General features: G+C 43.3%; 1 protein-coding gene across 7 annotated transcripts in view; it reads left to right on the forward strand.

Annotated features, from left to right (window-relative positions):
• The window catches only part of dst (dystonin), a 92,162-nt gene that overhangs the window by 46,904 nt on the left and 26,859 nt on the right, over positions 1-18,399 (forward strand). For 5 of the 7 annotated variants that reach the window (XM_053874836.1, XM_053874838.1, XM_053874837.1 and 2 more), the window contains 17 exons: positions 6,586-6,738; positions 6,812-7,045; positions 7,111-7,362; positions 7,775-8,320; positions 8,595-8,771; positions 9,342-9,462; positions 9,789-9,997; positions 10,071-10,388; positions 10,455-10,621; positions 10,762-10,918; positions 11,130-11,256; positions 11,375-11,425; positions 11,787-12,022; positions 12,104-12,233; positions 12,389-12,588; positions 12,825-13,323; positions 14,359-15,827. In XM_053874836.1, the coding sequence (XP_053730811.1) occupies positions 6,586-6,738; positions 6,812-7,045; positions 7,111-7,362; positions 7,775-8,320; positions 8,595-8,771; positions 9,342-9,462; positions 9,789-9,997; positions 10,071-10,388; positions 10,455-10,621; positions 10,762-10,918; positions 11,130-11,256; positions 11,375-11,425; positions 11,787-12,022; positions 12,104-12,233; positions 12,389-12,588; positions 12,825-13,323; positions 14,359-15,827 (5,046 nt within the window). Of the gene's footprint in view, positions 1-6; positions 4,939-5,010; positions 5,158-5,453; positions 5,670-5,728; positions 5,873-5,942; positions 6,171-6,585; positions 6,739-6,811; positions 7,046-7,110; positions 7,363-7,774; positions 8,321-8,594; positions 8,772-9,341; positions 9,463-9,788; positions 9,998-10,070; positions 10,389-10,454; positions 10,622-10,761; positions 10,919-11,129; positions 11,257-11,374; positions 11,426-11,786; positions 12,023-12,103; positions 12,234-12,388; positions 12,589-12,824; positions 13,324-14,358; positions 15,828-18,399 lie in introns of those variants that run through there. The other 2 variants (XM_053874839.1, XM_053874841.1) reach the window with 1 other exon arrangement.

Here is an 18,399-nt window from a genome sequence, read left to right on the forward strand (position 1 = left end):
TGGATCTTATGTGTCGGTCTATTGCATGACTAATAATCCTTCTCCTCTAGCAATACGTGTGAGCTGATTTGCCCGTGTTTTATGACTCTTGAAGCCGTTTTAGTATTTAAGAGCACATGCTGTGAACATGCTGACCCAGCTTTGGCCTGTTTTTCTACTGCACACAAAAAGATGTGGCTCAAGTCTTTGTTGAGAACAGAACTAACTTCACTCTTTTAGCACAAGGCTGGACATGACCCTTCTAAAAGCATGGTTGCTTTCATTGTTTGTCATTTTCCTGTTACATCCCCGAAGCAGTCTTGATGTTTAACATGCACGTGTGTGTTTGTCGGTGAGTACAATTAATTACTTCAGTTGAAAATATTTCTCAGATTATACAGCTATTGCTTTGTATTCATGATGTTTTTTTCCCCCATTTTTTTTTAGGAATTTACCTTTAGTGGAAGGCAAACGACAGGATTTGACCCCAGAACTGGTGCATTCACTGTTAAGCTCCCACAGCCTTCCACCTCTTGGAATAATGTCAGCAGTATTCATGCACCCTTCCCTGGCAATCTTCAGCAGGACAATCTATCACAACCCTCCTACGAGTCTCCATCTGACATGACATCGACATGGGGAATATCCACGTCTAAAAACCTGATCATCAAGATGGTTGAGATAAAACCAGACAATGATGGGTTAAAGGTTTGCTACACTGGGGATGTCATGGATTTTGAGGAGGCATTTCAGGCAGGTTCAGTTTCTCCATGTGCCTATAGAGAAGTTCTCCAGAAGCAAACATCCTCTTTAGATGATTTAAAAGACAGACCAGAGGATAACTCAAAGGAAGAAGGAGAATTCAAGATGGCTAGATGTGCCCATGATTCCTCCACTGAGCTAGAGAGAAACCTCTCGGCTGCTCATCTGGATCTATCCCTGCCTGCAGTCAAAGTAAAGGAATCAGTTTCTGGAGATTTTCTGAGCAGCATCAGGAGCATCCACAATGGCAGTGACTTAAATATAGATGCAGCTGTCCAGTGTGACCTTATGACCTCTAGCAGTGAGCTTATGGTATTCGGAAGCAAGCAGCAGTTCATTGGTCTTGTGCTGCCTCGCCCAGCTTATCCCGAAAGTGACTCAGCTCGAGATGAAAATAATTTATTCACCAGCGAGTTTCGCACAAGTGGAAGCAAAATATCCTCCTTTTTCATTCCCCAAATTTCAGAAGTCATGGATGTCGCTTCTGCAGTTCGGAAAAACTACATTGACACATACACTGCTCACTTTTTGAAATCAGTTGAAATTCCCGAAGGCTCCGTTGATGTTGAAAGCCTCACTGACGAGTTCTCTAACTGGCTTGTGTGTAAGAAACTGAGAGCGGATGGAGTTGAATCAGAATCCAGTGGCTTGGAAGTTACTTTCCAGAGCAAGACAAAGCAGTTATTCATCTCGTACCTAATGATGAACAGCTACGTCGATCCGAAGACAGGAGAGAGGGTCCTGATCTTAGATGAAGATTTTAAAAATATGATTCAAGTTTTTCTGAGCGATCCAGCTTTTCTTGAAGACAATATGGGCTCTCTGAATACAAAGGAGGAAGAAGTCGTGACGCAACATAATTCCCACAGTCCATTGCACATACATGAGGACAGTGAGGAGCCGCAAACGTTTGCACCTCTCAGTTTTGTTTCCTCAGCCAGTGGGAGTCTCTCATTATGTAGCAAATCAGAACCTGAAAAACTGTGTTTAAGAGATGAGCCTTCCACTGTTAGTCATATTCATGAAAGACATTTTAACAACAAGCCGTCTGTTATTTTCGAAAGCTGTCCTATGACTGGTGGGTCTGACTCTTATTCTTCTGTCGGACATCAGCCGCTCCCAAATCGAAGTACTGAGTCACTGCCTGGTGCAAGCAGTTGTGACGTGGAACACTCGGGGGAATATGATGACGAACAAAACTGGACTCACTCAACAGAGACAATGGATGTGAAGCTGGGGATAATGTTTGACCGAGGAATAGAAAGTGCTCAGGATACAACAATTTGGACGTGCGAGAAAAGATGTTCATATGACAGGGAAACACGGTCAGCTCTAAAACTGGATGCTTCAAATGGATCGATATCTTCTGATACTATGATCCAGGAACAGGGCCAGTTGCAGTCTGTGAATGAGTCATCGCATCCAGGAAAATGCATTAAGGATGATGACATTGTTTCACCCCCCAAAGTCAACAGTTACTCAGCAGAGAGTGATGTCTTCTTTGACCGTTACGTGGCTTGTATTGATATTAATGAGTCAGAAGAAACTCACATATATTCATGCGAAAGAGAGGTTACTGTCATGTCCGTCAATCATTCAAATGAGGAGGAAGATTGTGAGATGGAAATAGAAAATAGGAGGGAGGAAGATGTGGTGGCAGATAATAGGACTAGAGGTTTATTGCAGATGAGTCAACGTATTCCATCATTCGCAGACAGTAATGAGCCTGTGATCATTTCACCCCTCTCAGAGATTCATGCAGATACAGGGTGTTTTCAGTCCAGCTTGACTGGTGACAGCGACTCAAGAATGGCTGTGAATAGCAGACAATGCTCGGATGATTTTAGTCACTGGGCAGAAATAACATCTGTAACTCGGTCGCCACGTGACAGTGCTTCAGTTGATGTTTTCTCTGACACATTACCAGAAGGTCATTCAGAGTACGCCTCTTCCTTGACTTCCAAATGCGATGAATTTTCTGAGGGGGAGGGCATTCCTCATGTTGTGAGTATGCCATTCGGTGACTTTCAAAGTCAGCCATCCTCTGCTGTGGGCATGGAACCTCCAGCCATCTTTACAAAGGTGCATGAAGAGTCACCTGCCGACGAATATCGATCATCTTCGCCTCCTCCTTGTGTTACATTAGGGGGCAGCAGAGTCCATTCCAGTCAGGAGGGAGAGTTGAAGACCAGTCACTCAGCCCTCTCCCAAAACAATGACACGGTGCTTGATAAAGAGAGGCAGATATTTAAGTTCAACTCTGTTTTAGTCACATCAACAAGTCCCGTCACTTTTTACAACCACGGGGATGAAGGCTGTCCTGCTGACACGTCAAAGGTTTCCGATGAGACTCCACTACTATCTCCCGGTAGAGAGTCAGTTGAAGCACTGACAGTGGAGCAGGATGTAGGCATCGAACAATACGTTTCCTGTACAGACTCAAGACATTCAGGAAGTCCCTTTGGAAATGAAGGCCATGGTCTGACTGACAGCACTGGATTGACTGATACTGAACATCCTTCATTTGATTTGATGTCTGATAGCAGTGACTCATTCAGCATCAATTCAGGTCCTTCCAAGGATCCTAACAAGAGGGAAGTGTATGAGATAGTGACAGAGGAACCGAGTACTACAGAGACCTTGGACATGTCTTCAGAAAGACGTCCACTTTGCCAAACAAAAATGGCCAGGGACAGTTATATTACAGTGGATCATCCCAACAATGGCTCATCAGGTCAGGAAGTTTTGACCATTGAAGATCATACTGAGAACACTTCTGATGAACTTACTTCGACAACTGCTCAAAACACTAACCAAGTGGAATTTCAAACAACTGCTGGATCAGTATTGGAGAACACTGAAATTCAGAGTCACCAATTTTTGTCAACGCAGGATATAAATGAAGAGCTGCGGCCTTGTGATGTTCCGATTGAAGATATGGATACTTCATTCCCCGCCAGTTCACTTCACACTAATCTGGAGATCCAAACTTTAAACAGTCATTTACCAGAGGAAGAGATGCCAATTGGTGTGTCTTTTGTGTCTCTAAATACTGAGAGTGGCACCCTACATTTGAGCATTCAGGATTCTGCTGGTAATGTTTTGAATCAAAACCCTCTCAACACAGTCACAGCAAAGGGACTTGAAACACTGGAACAACATGACCATCGGCCTACTGAACACTGGTTTGGGCAGATTTGTACTAGTGGCAGTACTAACCAGACTGAAAATGAGGACGCAGAGGCATCTAAAATGAATGCTGCTCTTTCTTCAAGCGCTGAAAGGACGCTACATCTGATGACTGCAGACTCTATTATGGAGGAAGTGAGCAAGAGTTCAGTCAGTCTTGATATAACCGGAACAGGAGACGGTGAAGCCAGCAGAGAGACTGAGCAGGAAGCTTTCTCTGTGCCAAATACTGGGACTGAAAAAGACATTATCTCTCCTATAGGTTTTGTGTTGCCAAACTCTGCAGCCACACTTGATCATAACTTGGTGGAATGCACTCATTTACAAACTACAGATGCACTTTCAGGCGAGACAGATGCCAGAGTCGATGAGAGCGCCGCTGCATCCAAAAGTTGTGGAATTGCTGTTGATGTGTCACAGACACATGTGCTCAGTGTTGGCAATGAAGATGAAGCAGAAATCCGAAATGCCCCTGGGCAGTACCCAATGGTCCGCTGCCCCTCTGACAGCACAGGTTCCTCTGTTTCGTCTTCTCAAGATGATCAAGCCGAGACAAAATCAGCAGTGTTTGAATTCCATGCTGATGGTTCATCCCTAAATTCTGCAACATCACCAAGTGTTTCCCAGGATTCCGTCATGGATTTAATGAGGCATAGTGACAGAGGTGAAAACCTAGGCTCGATGCTGTCGCAGAGTAAAGCCAATGCGCCGGCAGAGACGTCCGACATCCAACGTAAACTGCTACAGGTCCTTCAAACCGTTTCGTCAAGCAACGATTTTTCATTACTCACTGAGGTGATGGAGTCCATGCAAAATGCTCTTGGGGGTGATGCAGCAGATGTTCATGAGGTCACACGACACATTCTGGAGAGCATCAAGGAGGAGAGCTCGGAGGGAGAAGATGAGGGACTCCCAGAGGTGGACATAGGACAGTGTGCAGAAGCTCAACCACTACCTTGCCAGGATTCCTCAAATTCCCACGTCTCCCATCGAGAACGTAAAGAAACGGTAAATTAATTTATTTTTTAAATCATAGTTTTTCCCCTTTTTAAAATCTTGATATGGTTGCCTTCTCTGCAGACATGTTCGGTGCAGGATTACTTGGAATGTGTCGGTCGACTGCAGGATCATGCTGATGTTTTGGACGATGTCATAAAGGACACTATTAATCTGGCACCGGTGGGAAACACTTTAGAGGAACTGCAGATCCAAAAAGAGGAATGTCGGGTAAAATATTTAAACTAGTGCTTATGTCTAGTGATTGTTGGATGAGGTTTCATGATACAGTTTCCTGGTTTTCAGAGGCCACCAGATTGCACTGGCTGTTATATGTTTGGACCTGAACAACTAATTCTATGAAACCTCTTGACAAGATCGCCATCTAGTGGCCTCTAAAAATTAAGACACTGTTTCAATAACCCTCTAATAAAGCTTCATGATACCTTATCTACCCATCACTACTTATGTCATTTTGTGCTCTATGTATTAACTGTCACTACATTTGTACCTGTCGTCCCTGTTAGGCAGTGGAGCTCCAGATGTCGCAACTGGCTGGTGTTTTAACGTCTGATTTGGAAAAAGCCAGGCAGCTGTTAAGTTCTCTTCATGACAACATTCCGCAGCAAATCCAGTGTGACCTGACCAACGTCTATCAAGAGATCAAGCCAAATGTTTCTGCTGTTTACCAATTGATAGCAGAAATGAATCACATGCTACATGAAGCCACAGAGGTCAAAAAGGTCAGTGACTGAAGTTTTCCACGCCAACTTTTCAATGGCTAATTGCTCTTCAATTCTAGGCTCAGTTAGAGTCAACATACCAGAGTCATCTCGCTGAGCTCAATGAGTTAACAGGTGCTATTCAAAAGAACTCCGTGGTGCTGTCTGTTGATTTGAATTCCTGTGATGTTGCTGCCCTAAAGAACCTTCTGGATGAACTCAAGGTATCGTAGCGTGTTGTTGTTCAGCAGCCCTGTCTGCTGTAAGTTACATGTCTTGTTATTTTTTCTCCAGGGAACTGATCTCACAGAGGTGAAGCATAAATTAGAAGACATGACATTTGACAGTCAGTGTTTCATCTCTGAGAATGCTCAGTTCCTGAGTCCGGCACAGAGCAGCCACCTGCTGAGGTTACTCAGTGCCACGCAGCGTGCTGCTAAAGACCAGAGTGAGAGACTGGTTACCCAGAGGTGCAATTTGGAAACACTACTTCAAACCAAGGAGGACGAGAATCAGCAGAAGGTCTCCATGTGGGCTGCCCACTATTCAACAGCTTATTATGGACATGTGTTTTTCAGATTTTTGCCCAAATCTTTCCCAAATATCTTGGTTTTTGCTGTGTGTTTTGTAGTCCTAATAACCATGATGCATGATCAGGTGCTTGCCTGCTGTTGACTAACATCTGTGCTGGTTGTATTCTACAGGCCTCGGGACTTCAGTGAACCCACGACGAATGCTATTATTCACCATCTCACCTCCCTTGTTTAACACAGTCACAGTTCCAAAGCTGGCCAGCATGTTTGCAGCATTATAATAATACTCAAAGAGCTACATAGATGTTCATTGTTTTGACTGAATCTTCTTGCATGGTGTCTTTTTGGTTGTTCGTTTTTATGAACCTGCTCCCTAAGATTTTGTTTTGCTCTCTCATAAACAGTCTCTGCTGGAGAAGCACAGAGAGTTCACAGAGAAGTTGGAGGAAGTGTGCGACAGTCTCACTCTGACCGAGAACCGGCTCATCGGGCACCAGCAGCAGGCTGAGAATGCCCAGTGCGTCACTGACCTGCAGCAGTACCAGCAGGAACACCAGGTCAGTGAATGCATCGTGACACGTTTCCTTCACTTGAACGCCCATTACTGATCACCTATCTGCTCTTCTGAAGGCCTTGCAGAAAGAGGTGCTGAGTGACGGAAGTGCTTTGAACGAGGTCATCAACAGCACGAAAAGGTTCCTGGAAGAAAACCGGCACAAGCTTACACAAGATCAAGTGGCTGCCATTGAGAGCAAGTTGGATGAGGCCAAGGGCAAAGCCAAGGTCGTCAACCAACGAGCGGAAGAGTCCAGGAAAGACTTGGAGAAGGTTGTTACTTCAGCGATCAAGCAGGAAAGTGAAAAGGTAATGGTTTACGGTCAACTCAAGACTCCCTTCTGTGCCTCGTCTCATTCAGTCTTTCTCTGTAGGCTGCTGCTGTGGAGCAACTGGAGGAGAGCAAGAACAAAATCGAAGGACTTCTCAGCTGGATATCTAATATTGGCAACGAAAATGTTGAACAAATCCACCACACTACTAAAGAGAATGGAAAGTCAGAAATGGAAGACAACATTGTGGTTGATGATGCCAATGGAAATTGTTTCCCAGCATCCGAAGAAACTGAGACAGACGGAAAGATGGAACTGCCAATTAGCCTGGATAAACAGTATGAGAGAGTCAAGGTACACTTTATTTTATATATTTATTTTCCTTCTACCAATGAGGGCAATTCTGATTAACCTCTTGAGAGATTTTACTGCAAGCGATTTGAACTCGCTTCTGATCAAGAACTTTGCCTGGAGCTGTACACGGTCCTCTTACAATGAGAGTTCAACAGCTGGTTGTATTAGCCTCCAAATGTTCAAATATATTCAGAAATAAACATTTCTGAAGGAATTAAACCGGCTTTTTGGTGGGTCTTGTGAAGATAGTGAGGTTGTGTTAAAATAAATCATAATTACATCATAATATTCAATATATCAATATTCAACACAACTTATTTTCATCCTTGCATCTGGGTTTGGATGGTTCTGAAATAGTGGGGAAGCAGCAGAGACACGTAATGAATGGATTTTGCTTGTATGTTTTGCACAGGCTCATCATAAGGAGATCCTCTCTCAGCAGCAAGATCTGATCCTAGCGACTCAGTCAGCTCAAGCGCTGCTGGACAAGCAAGCCAACACTCTGTCTCCAGAAGAGAAGGAGAAGCTCCAGAAGAACATCCTTGAACTAAAGGGCCGCTTCGAAGACTCTCTAACTCTCGCAGAACAACAGATGAAGCAGGTTCAGAGTGTCCAGGAGGAGCTCAAAAAGTTCCAGGATGACTGTGAGGAGTTTGACGTGTGGCTGGATCAAGCGGAGGGAAAGATGAAAGACCTGACTTCTCCTGCAAACTCCTTGGAGGTCTTCAGCGATAAACTTCAGCGGCAGAAGAGCTTCTCAGAGGACGTCATTTCTCACAAGGGAGACCTACGTTTCATCACGATATCTGGTCAGAAGGTTCTGGACGTGGCCAAGCACTGTGGAGTGGCTCATCCTGCAGCCAACGGCCTTCTCCAAGTGGACACCTCAGGAACATGTTCGGCTGTAAAAGAGCAACTGGATTCTGCAGCCGGTCGATACAAAGCTCTACATGCGCAGGTGACTGACAGGATTTATTGTTGTTATTCAAAACCCATGTTGTATTTCATAGTTAAAGGGTGTTGAACCACAGTGAGGAATCTAAACTCATTGATGGTTTTTGTTTTTATCAAAGTTGTGTGAGCGTTATAAAGACTCCTTTTGTATTTTTGATGTCTTACATTTATCATAATGTGGCCCCGTGCATTTATTGTATTTGGCCACCAGATGGCGTATTCGGACTGCGACACAGAGTTCCAACTGTCATCACCAGACACGTTTGTTTCTCTTACAGTGCAGTCAAGCTGGAAGCAACCTTAAAGATGTAGTGGACAAGTTCAAGAAGTACGAAGATTCCAGCTCAGAGCTTTCAAAGTGGCTCAACAGCTCTGAGGAGGAGGCCAGGAAGCAGCAGTCGGAGGCCATAGCAGCTGATCCACACACTCTACAGAAACAGCTGGAGGAGACCAAGGCAAGAAGACCATAGCAGATGGATCATTTTAACCCTACCCCTGTGTCAGAAGCGTAAAAATTCTGAGGGTGTTTCTAAATTTGAAGGGAAAAAAAGGAATTTTTACACTTGAGCATCAAACACTTCTAACTAGAACCAATCGTGAATCATTTTAATTGTCACTCGTTCGTTGACTATTGAACTTGAGATGTGTGTAATCCAAGAAAGGGAAATGGCAGACTTTACTTCACCATATAAAGTAGTCTCACAAGCCTGAGTACTATTTTTAGCTCCACTCACAAATTCAATCCTGCATAAACACTGGATATGTGCAGATTACATTATGAAGCGGGATAACAAAGCTGCCTCTTTCAGATGTTGGCGTGAAACTTTCTCCGCTGGGAAGTGGTGACTTATAGTAAAGATATGTGAGGATAAGAGGCGCCACTGAGCAAATGAACTGTGCTTCAGACAGTCTAATCTTTCACGGTTAATGGATAGAAAACAGAAATTTTGAATATCTGAGGTGGCACTTTTTATTGTCAATTTTCTCATGCTTGAGGTTTTCCTTGTTTTTTTTTTCTCCTGCAGATGTTGCAAAGTCAGATCACTGGACATCAGACAGCTATTGACACCCTTCACAAAACAGCTGATGCTCTCGTAACATCTGGAAACCTCCTGAGCAACCCAGATGAAATTCAGGAGACAGTAGGTAAGAAAGAAAAAAAAGTTGCCTAAGTCTCCCCACTATTTTTTTCTCTTAAATGTGTGTTAAAAGTTCATTACCTCTACCAAGAATGTTATGTGATACTCATCATTCATCTGTTTCTTAGCAAAATAACTCAAACAAAGATACACAACAAGCTCTTCTTCACTCCAAATGTGTGTGTGGTTTGCAGCCAGTTCCGTAAGGTGTCAAAACTACTTGGCTAAAATAAATGTCGGGCGGTAATACTGGGTGAAAATGAGGAGCTTGTTGGTGCTGCCTACTACTTTACTGTTTACTAGCTGCTGATCTATCTGTCTTTGTATGTCCAGATGACCTGGTGGAGCGTTATGACAACCTGTCCAAGTCTGTCAGCGACCGGAACGAGAAGCTGCAGTTCACCTTGACTCGGTCCATGAGTGTCCAGGATGGTCTGGATGAGATGATGGGGTGGATGGAAAGTGTGGAGAGCAGTGTGGATGAAAAAGCCCAAATTCCACTGGACTCTGCATCAATTGGAGATTTACTCAGCAAGGAAGCGGTATGTGACTTTTAATGGCAACTTCTGGCACATGTATTCTGTCTTCTCACCAAAGCTTCTGTGTGCACTCAAGGCAATAGAGCAGGACATAGCCAGTCGACAGAGCAGCATCGCAGCCATGAAGGACAAAGTAAAGAAGTTTGTGGAGACGGCTGATCCCTCTGCAGCAGCTTTACTGCAGAGCGGTATGGATTCTCTGTGCCGGCGTTTCTCTGATGTCTGTGAGAAGCATCAACAAAAGGTATCCCAACTGGAGCGGCTGAAAGAGAAGGTTGAGCAGTTTGAGGAGGTGGCAGATAAAGTGCAGCAGTTTGTTGTGAAGCGCTCACAAGAACTGCATGACACTGACGGACCGGGAAAAACTTTTATTGAACTCTCCGACCTCATGCAGGTTAGTCCACAGCCACATGAGTAGTATTTTTTTTTGTAAATAACTGAGTTTATTGATCACATTCAGAACACAAAAGCAGAGATGGCAGAACATGCTGATGATCTGGAGAAGCTGCAGCACTTGAGCAAGGAGCTGTGCGACGTCAGTTCTGATGGGAATAAAGCCCAGCTCCAGAGTAGGATGGAGAACATCACAAACATCTTCAGCACCTTTAAAGACACCGTCAAAGAGAAGTAAGCACTTAGTTCTCTAATATAGACAGTTAGTATATTCAGTTATCATTATGGACTGCTATTACATCAAAATAAAATAAAATCTACTAGTATCAGATTTCATCTACAATCTCAGTGACTGATGTTCTTGTGCTCTGCAGAGAGGAGGAGGTGTCTACCTGTCAGGACCAGCTGGGTGAGTTCCGATCTGCTGCCACTGCTCTCACCAAGTGGCTGGAGGAAACAACTGACAGAGTTCCTGCAGTTCACTCGAGCAGCACTGAGGAAAAACAGCAGAAGGACCTGCAACTAGTCAGTGTGAGTCATCGGATAAATCATTTGTCTGCATGGAGACTCTGGAATTCCTATTCAAGTGTGTGAGTTTAATGAATTAAAGGCACGTCCTGTCACTGTTGCTGAAATGGAACGCAGACAGGCGAAGACTAGACGATGCCTTAGAGGAAAGCCCCATATAAAGCTTCTTTTGTTTTGAAACAATGTGCAATTTAATATCTTTGTCTGTTACCAGGGTTTAATGGACGAGTGGACATCCAAGGGTCCCGCTGTCCAGGACCTAAACAGCAAGGGGTCATCTCTTTGCAGCCTCATTGCATTCCTCACCTCTCCAGCCAAAACGAAGAACCGGAACAAGACAGGTAGAGGAATGGCAGAGCGCTCATTGGCTTCTGATGGGATGCAAAAGCTTGTTGTTTGCACTAACTTCACAGTGTGTCTGCCTTTTGAACACTTTGTCTCATGTCTTGTTTGCATCAGCTCTTACTAATGGTGGTGGTCCGGTGAGCCATTCCTACCTAACCAATAAAGGTAATGCAGTGTTTCTTGATGTTGGTGCTGACACTCGGCCTTGGTTGATGACTGTGTTACGCTCAGGGGCTTCATAAGAAAGTGTTACTGTCAGTAGTAGCCAAAACATGTGCTTTAAAATGAATGACTTTTTCAAGTGAAAACAAAAGTACATTAGCAAAATGGTTATTGCTTCTGCTAATGTTTTGTTTTTACAACCACAGGCAGTCGATAACATTTAGGTAAATGGTTACCGCTTGAACCCAAATAATATAATTGGATGTTCTGAATGCACTGCATCAAAAGTGAATTTTGACTTGGCAAAGCCTCACCTGAACTGTTAGCGCTCTTTAAATATGTTAAAATGATGTGGCGTTTTCAGAGCTGATGGGCATCCAACAAAACATGTCTTACATCAACGAGGGGTACGACAGCCTGGGCGACACCCTCAAGAGTCGAGCAGCACACCTCAGCAGTTCTGTGAAGGAGATGAAAGAAGCCAACAAGGAGATGAGCAACATGATGACCTGGCTGAGAGACATGAAGGAGACGGCGTCATCTTGGAAAAGCACAGCCACTGAGAAAGGCTCGATACAAAGACAGCTTGAGCAACAGAAGGTGCGATTACTACTGGAGTCTTGATTTCAGTGTGGTTAACTCTGGAATTATGGGACTTAGTGTTTGAAATGACTCTTTCAGGCGTTTGAGGATGACATGAAGCAAAAACAAGAGCAGATCAAGACAGTCAAAGAGAAGCTTGTGAACTTGATTGACACACATCCGAACTCCCCAGAGGCTGCAAAGTGGAAGCAGATGTTGGCAGAAATGGGTATGTTTTTATTTAGCTGTTCCATGAATTACCTTAACAACAGCGCTGACTTTTTGGTACACGTCAAAGAAAAGCTTACGTTGTTTGTGTGTGTCACATTGGTTTGTTAAGCTGCTGACCAATGTAAACCGATGTGATTCGATCTCCGGCTTTAGATGCTGCCTGGGCAGATATCAACGGCTCAGTGGAGGAGCGGAAGCAGCACCTGGAGCAGTCCAACAAAAATCTGGACTTCTTCCAGACTACCGAACCGCAACTCAACCATTGGCTCTCTGAGAAAGAGCTCATGATGAGCGTCCTCGGGCCCCTGTCCATCGACCCAAACATGCTGAAAATGCAAAAGCAGCAGGTTCAGGTAAAGCATTGGCTTTATGAACTCAACTAAATTTTTTTAGAGCCTTAAGTTTTCCTAGATCTGATAGATATCTGAAAGTCTAATGATATCAAGTGGTTCCAGTTCAATGGACAAAATAATTACGATTGTATTACACATGTGACTAGCCTGGTGTCTTCGAACGAAGTATCATTATTATCCGTGGAATTTTAGAGGCCCAATTTTGATATGCATGTTGCATCTTTCTCCCTCTCCAGATCCTCCAAAATGAGTTTAATAGCCGAAAACCTCAGTATGAACAGCTCAATGAAGCTGCCTCTGCCATCATTAATTCCTCGGACAACCAGGAACCTAAAAAAGAAAAGCCGGTCAAAGAGCAGCTGGCTGCTGTCAACCAGAAGTGGGAAGGGCTCATGGGTCAACTTGACCGGAGAGATAATCTTATTGACCAGGCAGTGGTGAAGACAGAGCAATTCCAAGGTCTGCTGAAGGGCCTCAGTGAGTCTACGACGCAACTGGACAATGAGCTCAGCAATCACCAGCCACACAGCACCCAGCCCGAGTTGGTGAAGAAGCAGTTGGAGGACGTCCATAACATCTCAGCTCAGTTAAAAGAGCAGAGGAAAAAACTGAAGGAGGCGGAAGCTGTTAATGCAGAACTGGCAGCCATGGTGACTGAGGACTATCTGAAAGCCGACCTGGCCAGGCAGCTGGAGAGTGTCCGGAGACCATTCAAACAACTGGAGGAGAAAACAGGTTTGTTGGAGCTAAAGAGTGGCTGGTAGATGGTCAGTATTAGATTGTTTCCCAATCAAATATGTCTCCATAGTTTGATCGTAATAACAAGCTAAGAACAGAATTTGACTCAGAATCAACAGTGCATTTTTCTCACTCTCAACTGAACGCAACACAATAGCAAAACTGGAAAGGCACTGAGGCGCCCAGTACCTACACCAAGCAGCCTGTTTCACTAAGTCAGTGGCTTTTGAAAAAACACAGCGTACAGCTTCCACAGGTCAGCATTTTTATTGGCTCATGGGAAAAAAGGAGGAGGCCAACTGGAACTTACCAGTGACGCTATTCTCACTTTGTCTTGTAAAAGTTGATTTATTTTTCATGGTCGGATTGTATGCTGTGTTTTATTAAGTCATATAAATGAATGACAATTCTCTTATAAAATCCAATTGGAAGTTCTTCAAAGTTAATAACCAAAAATCACTTGTCACTTAACAACATTGCCCGAACTTTTCTATTCAGTCTGCAACATTTATTTTTATAGTCAACTAGTCGCCAACTACTTAAACAACTAGTCAAAGAGCAAATGATGCTTATGGGTTTAGGAACAAGCCAACATGATGCTAGTGTTGTAAATAGAATATAAATAAAATAAAACATGTATGTAAGTCACTGTATACAATTTTGAAACATTATAGTTGAATTTGCTTAATATGTGTAGGTATGTTTCCTTTGATATGTACTTTGTGAAATGGTCCTGACATTTAGGGTTGATGTGGCCTTGACTGTTTTTCTGCTTACTGTGGCTTGTGCTGCAAGAATGATGATGCCACAACTAGTTGACTAATAAACCTGACTAATAGTCGAATTTACCCAACCACAACCCAAGTTTCTTTTCAGTTGCTAACATACAGACAGTCTCATGTAACCACCTTGGTGGTTTTAGCTATAAAAGCCACTTATGTTGTACGCATGTTGTATGTCTGTGTAACGTATGTTGTTTTAGTAATGATAATAATTTACACATTATCTTCCTCTTTTTTTCTATCATTAAAGAAAAACAAATTCAGCAGCTGAATTCAACCTTCGCCAGCTCACAACAGTTCCACCAGACATCCAAAGACTTCCACTCCTGGCTCGGAGAGAAGCTTCAAGACCAGTCGAAGCCTCAACCTATTTCTGCCAAAGAGCACCTTCTGCAGCAGGCCCTTGAGGAGCACAGCAAACTCCAACAGGCTCTTGGTGAGCACCAAGCAGCGTATAACACAATCATCGGAGAAGGAGAGATGCTTCTCCAGAATACCGATGGAGCTGAAAAGCTGGCGCTGCAGAAGCAGTTGTTGACTTTGTCTTCTAACTGGCAAGAGATGAAGAAAAGTTCCTCTGAGCGGGGAGATAAACTTCACTCTGCTTTGCAGAGGTCTCAGAATTTCCAGGAGCAGGCAGAGAAAGTCAGCGCATGGTTCACAGATTGTGACGCTAATAGGGACAAAGTCAGGGTCACATCTGACCTTGTAGCCCTGGAAGGCTCCATCTCTCAGGTGAAAGCTCTGCAGAAGGATGTGGACAAACACAGAGGGATGCTCGAGCATCTCTCCACAGCTGCGGCCAGTCTGCTTGAGGTAGCCAATGCAGACACTGAGGGTGTGAAAGAGGAGGAGGCCAGCATGGCGAAAAGAGTAGAGGATGTAGTGGAAGAACTGCAAAGCAAGCGGGAGTCTTTAGAGAAGGTTCTAAATACAGTTAGGCAATTTAATGACGGTTACAAAGAAGCCAAGGCCGAGATCGAGGGAGCAAAGACGCAGTTGGAAGCGTATGAGTCGCAGGGAGTCGGTGCACACAGCAACAAAAATCTAACCAGTATGCAAGCACAACATAAGAGCTTAGAAGGAGTGCAGCATCAAGTGGAACACCTAAAGAATCTTGCCAAAAATCTGGTGGTAGAAGTTCCAGACGCTGATGGGGTGACGGACCTTTTGCTGCAAGCCGACAGCCTGGAAAAAGATTACAGCAACCTCAACAGTAAACTGGAAGAGGCTTGCCAGGTCCTGGAGGGCAAGCTACAAGGGATTGGACAGTTCCAGAACACCATCCGAGACATGTTCACGAGCTTCACTGACCTGGATGATGAGCTAGACAACATGGCTCCTGTGGAGCTTGAGTTGCCTGTTCTTAAGGAGCAGAAGGAAAGCATCAAGACGTTTTTAGAAAAACTGCAGGAGTTGATGGCCAACACAGCCAATGCTGGAGACAGCTGCAAGAAGATGCTGGAGACTGAGTCCTCGCCGGACCTTTTGGGCTTGAAGAGAGACTTGGATGCTCTGAGTAAGCAGTGTGGCAAACTGATGGACAGGGCTAGAGGGAGAGACTCGCAGGTTGAGGAGACTCTCAACACTCTAGAGCAGCTCTATGGTAAACTCCAACAAGTGGAAGACAAACTCTCCGGAGCCACGGACAAAGAAGCATCCCAGGAGGCAGTCGGCATGGAGACAGACGTCATCAATCACCAGCTGGAGTCCTTCAAGGTATGTTCTTATTTGTTTCTCATGGACTCTTTCAAGGTAATTTAAGGGGTCAGGCGTAGTTTGTTTCTCGTTCAGTAAAATGGAGCCTTACCCTGACTGCTTTATGTGCTACATTCTACATGCTAAGTGGGGCCCTGGGGGCCACATGATGCGCTCGAGCCCGTTTTTCCAGCCCTGTGACAAAATATTCCATACTTTTGTGTTCATCTTATTTTTATTTTCTATTCCTGTAAAAAAAAACAAAAAAAAAAACTTTATATTTTTACTTGAAAACGTATATATTTCAGTCATTACATACTGTACTATGAGTATATTTACGTCTTCCTTTTTTGGTTATACTGAATAATAAAATAAAATAACTAAAAATAAATATTAATTTAATGAAATAAATTGTCATTTTTTTAGTTGTTTTATTGATTTATTTTTATCTTACTCAATTGCGTTCCTTTAACACTTCGGGAGTTCAAAACTAATAAATGTAATATCAGCGTGATCACATCATTTTTTAAATTACTGATAACAATGACAATAATGTACAAAAAAATCAAACTCATCTCAGAGACTACACTCTCTTTACAATAGTCCCAGTACAGATTGTGGTCCCTGGAAATCTAGTTGCCCACCCTTGTCTAAGACTGTTAGCATGTATTCAGTGGTCCAAAAACACATTTTAATTGTGGGAGAGTTTGTGGGAGCGGGGGCTGAGACACTATAGGCTTTTGTCCCTCATTTGTGGAGTCGGGGTGGGGGATGGAGAGTTGAGATTAGAAGTGGGTGTGAAGGGGAGATTGAGGATGTTTTTTTCTGTTTTCTTCTTGTTTTTGATCATAGATGATGAATTAAATAATGGAAGGAAGTCTTTTTTGTAGAAGAAAAAATACCTTATAAATGAGGAATCATGTCTGTGGAGCTCACATTCATGATGAATTTTTCAGTGGCTGTTGACAATCACCTTTTCAGAAAAAAAATAAAAATGCACAAATTTGAAATTCAGTTGGAGCATTGAACTATGACACCTTGTTATCCTTTAGAATCCAATAAATATATCTGTCTTTTGCTTCTGCCTGCTGGGTAGAGAGCCAGAATATGAACAGGATTCATTTAGAACTCTGGCTTGAGAAAGTCAATTCTCTGGGGAGAGTCGGTCTGTTTGGGGCATCTGCTGTTAACAAAAGAGGTGTGGTCCAGTAAGGAGGGTGCAAGAGCCGGACCGCGCAGACAGGTGGTCACCAGCAGGGTGTCGCTGCTGTTAGTGCTTCTCATGGCTGAAATGATCTAAGATAGATTGAGAACTTGAATTACATAAAAATTTTCAGATAATTTGCAGAAAAACTGGTGAATAAACAGTCTTTTTGTCTGCCTCAAATGCTTCTCCCCGGTCCGGTGGTAATAGTGATGTCATAAACACTGATGTTTATTTCTTTGGAGCCGATAATTAGATTAATCTGAAACATAAAGATTAGTCATTTGAAGTCTTCACATCGACTATTTACGTAGTGTCATTTCAATCACTGCCATATTTTGACGCCGCCTTAGAAAACCAGCAGCCTTTTGTTTGTGCTGCTCTGTGGGTGTAATGCAACAAAGCCATTAGCAAGAATGCGGGCAGATGCTACACATCTAAAAGGGTTTAAATTCCTTTGCAGTTTTCCAAAAGAGGATTAGCATGTATTTAGCGGACACAGTGCAACACTTCTTAATTTGTGTTAGGTAGCGTTAGAGTACAACAATGTAAACAGCTGTGGATGGGCAATTGACACAGATCTGTCAAGGATGTAGGTCAAGGGATTTTGGTTTAATAAAGGGGGTACAGTACCCACATACTGGGACTAAATCCAGCCCTCAATTTGACTTGCATGGATTAAAATATTGTTGGGGGTGGTGTGGAATGTGTGGTATTTAGTGAAAGCATCTTTGAGGGGCAGGTTGAGATGGATATCATTCGAGTTAGTCGAGCTATTATATCGACAGAAAAGTTTGCTCTGTGGAAGTCAGGGTTTGATGATCCTGGTTCAATTTAATGACAAGAGTTATTTTCTCTACCTAATCTGAGGTGTTTCAACTGACTTATATTTAAAAGACCTGGGACTGATGTGCTTATGAGAATGAGATAAGCTGCATTAATATATGAAACTCGCGAATATGAGATGATATTGTAGTGGGCTTAATGCTGACCTCAAGCTGGTATTGTTTGTGATACTGTAACTCAAGTAAATATGAGTTTCATCCATGCAACTATTCATTAGAAATTAAGCTGAAAATGTTATCAGTCATCACTACTTTTGCACTACTTTTTGGATTAGGATGAAATATGTCTCAGTATTGCAAGAACACTCAGCACCGCAAGAGTGAATAAACTTTACTTTCCATGCCAGTCACACTTCATAAGCTTGTATGATTTTTGTTTGTGTAAGTGAGTGTGTTTTACTGGCAGCGAGAGAAAAGTGCACACAGAGCAATAGAGTGCAAGGATTCACCTCTTTCATGTTCTCTTACCATTTTAGGTCAAGCTCTGAAAGACACTGACTTCATTCGTTTACAGTTGTTATTTTTTTGACGTTGGAGTTGTGAA

This window comes from Synchiropus splendidus, chromosome 9, assembly GCF_027744825.2.
Source record: "Synchiropus splendidus isolate RoL2022-P1 chromosome 9, RoL_Sspl_1.0, whole genome shotgun sequence".
NCBI classification, from domain to species: Eukaryota; Metazoa; Chordata; class Actinopteri; order Syngnathiformes; family Callionymidae; genus Synchiropus; species Synchiropus splendidus.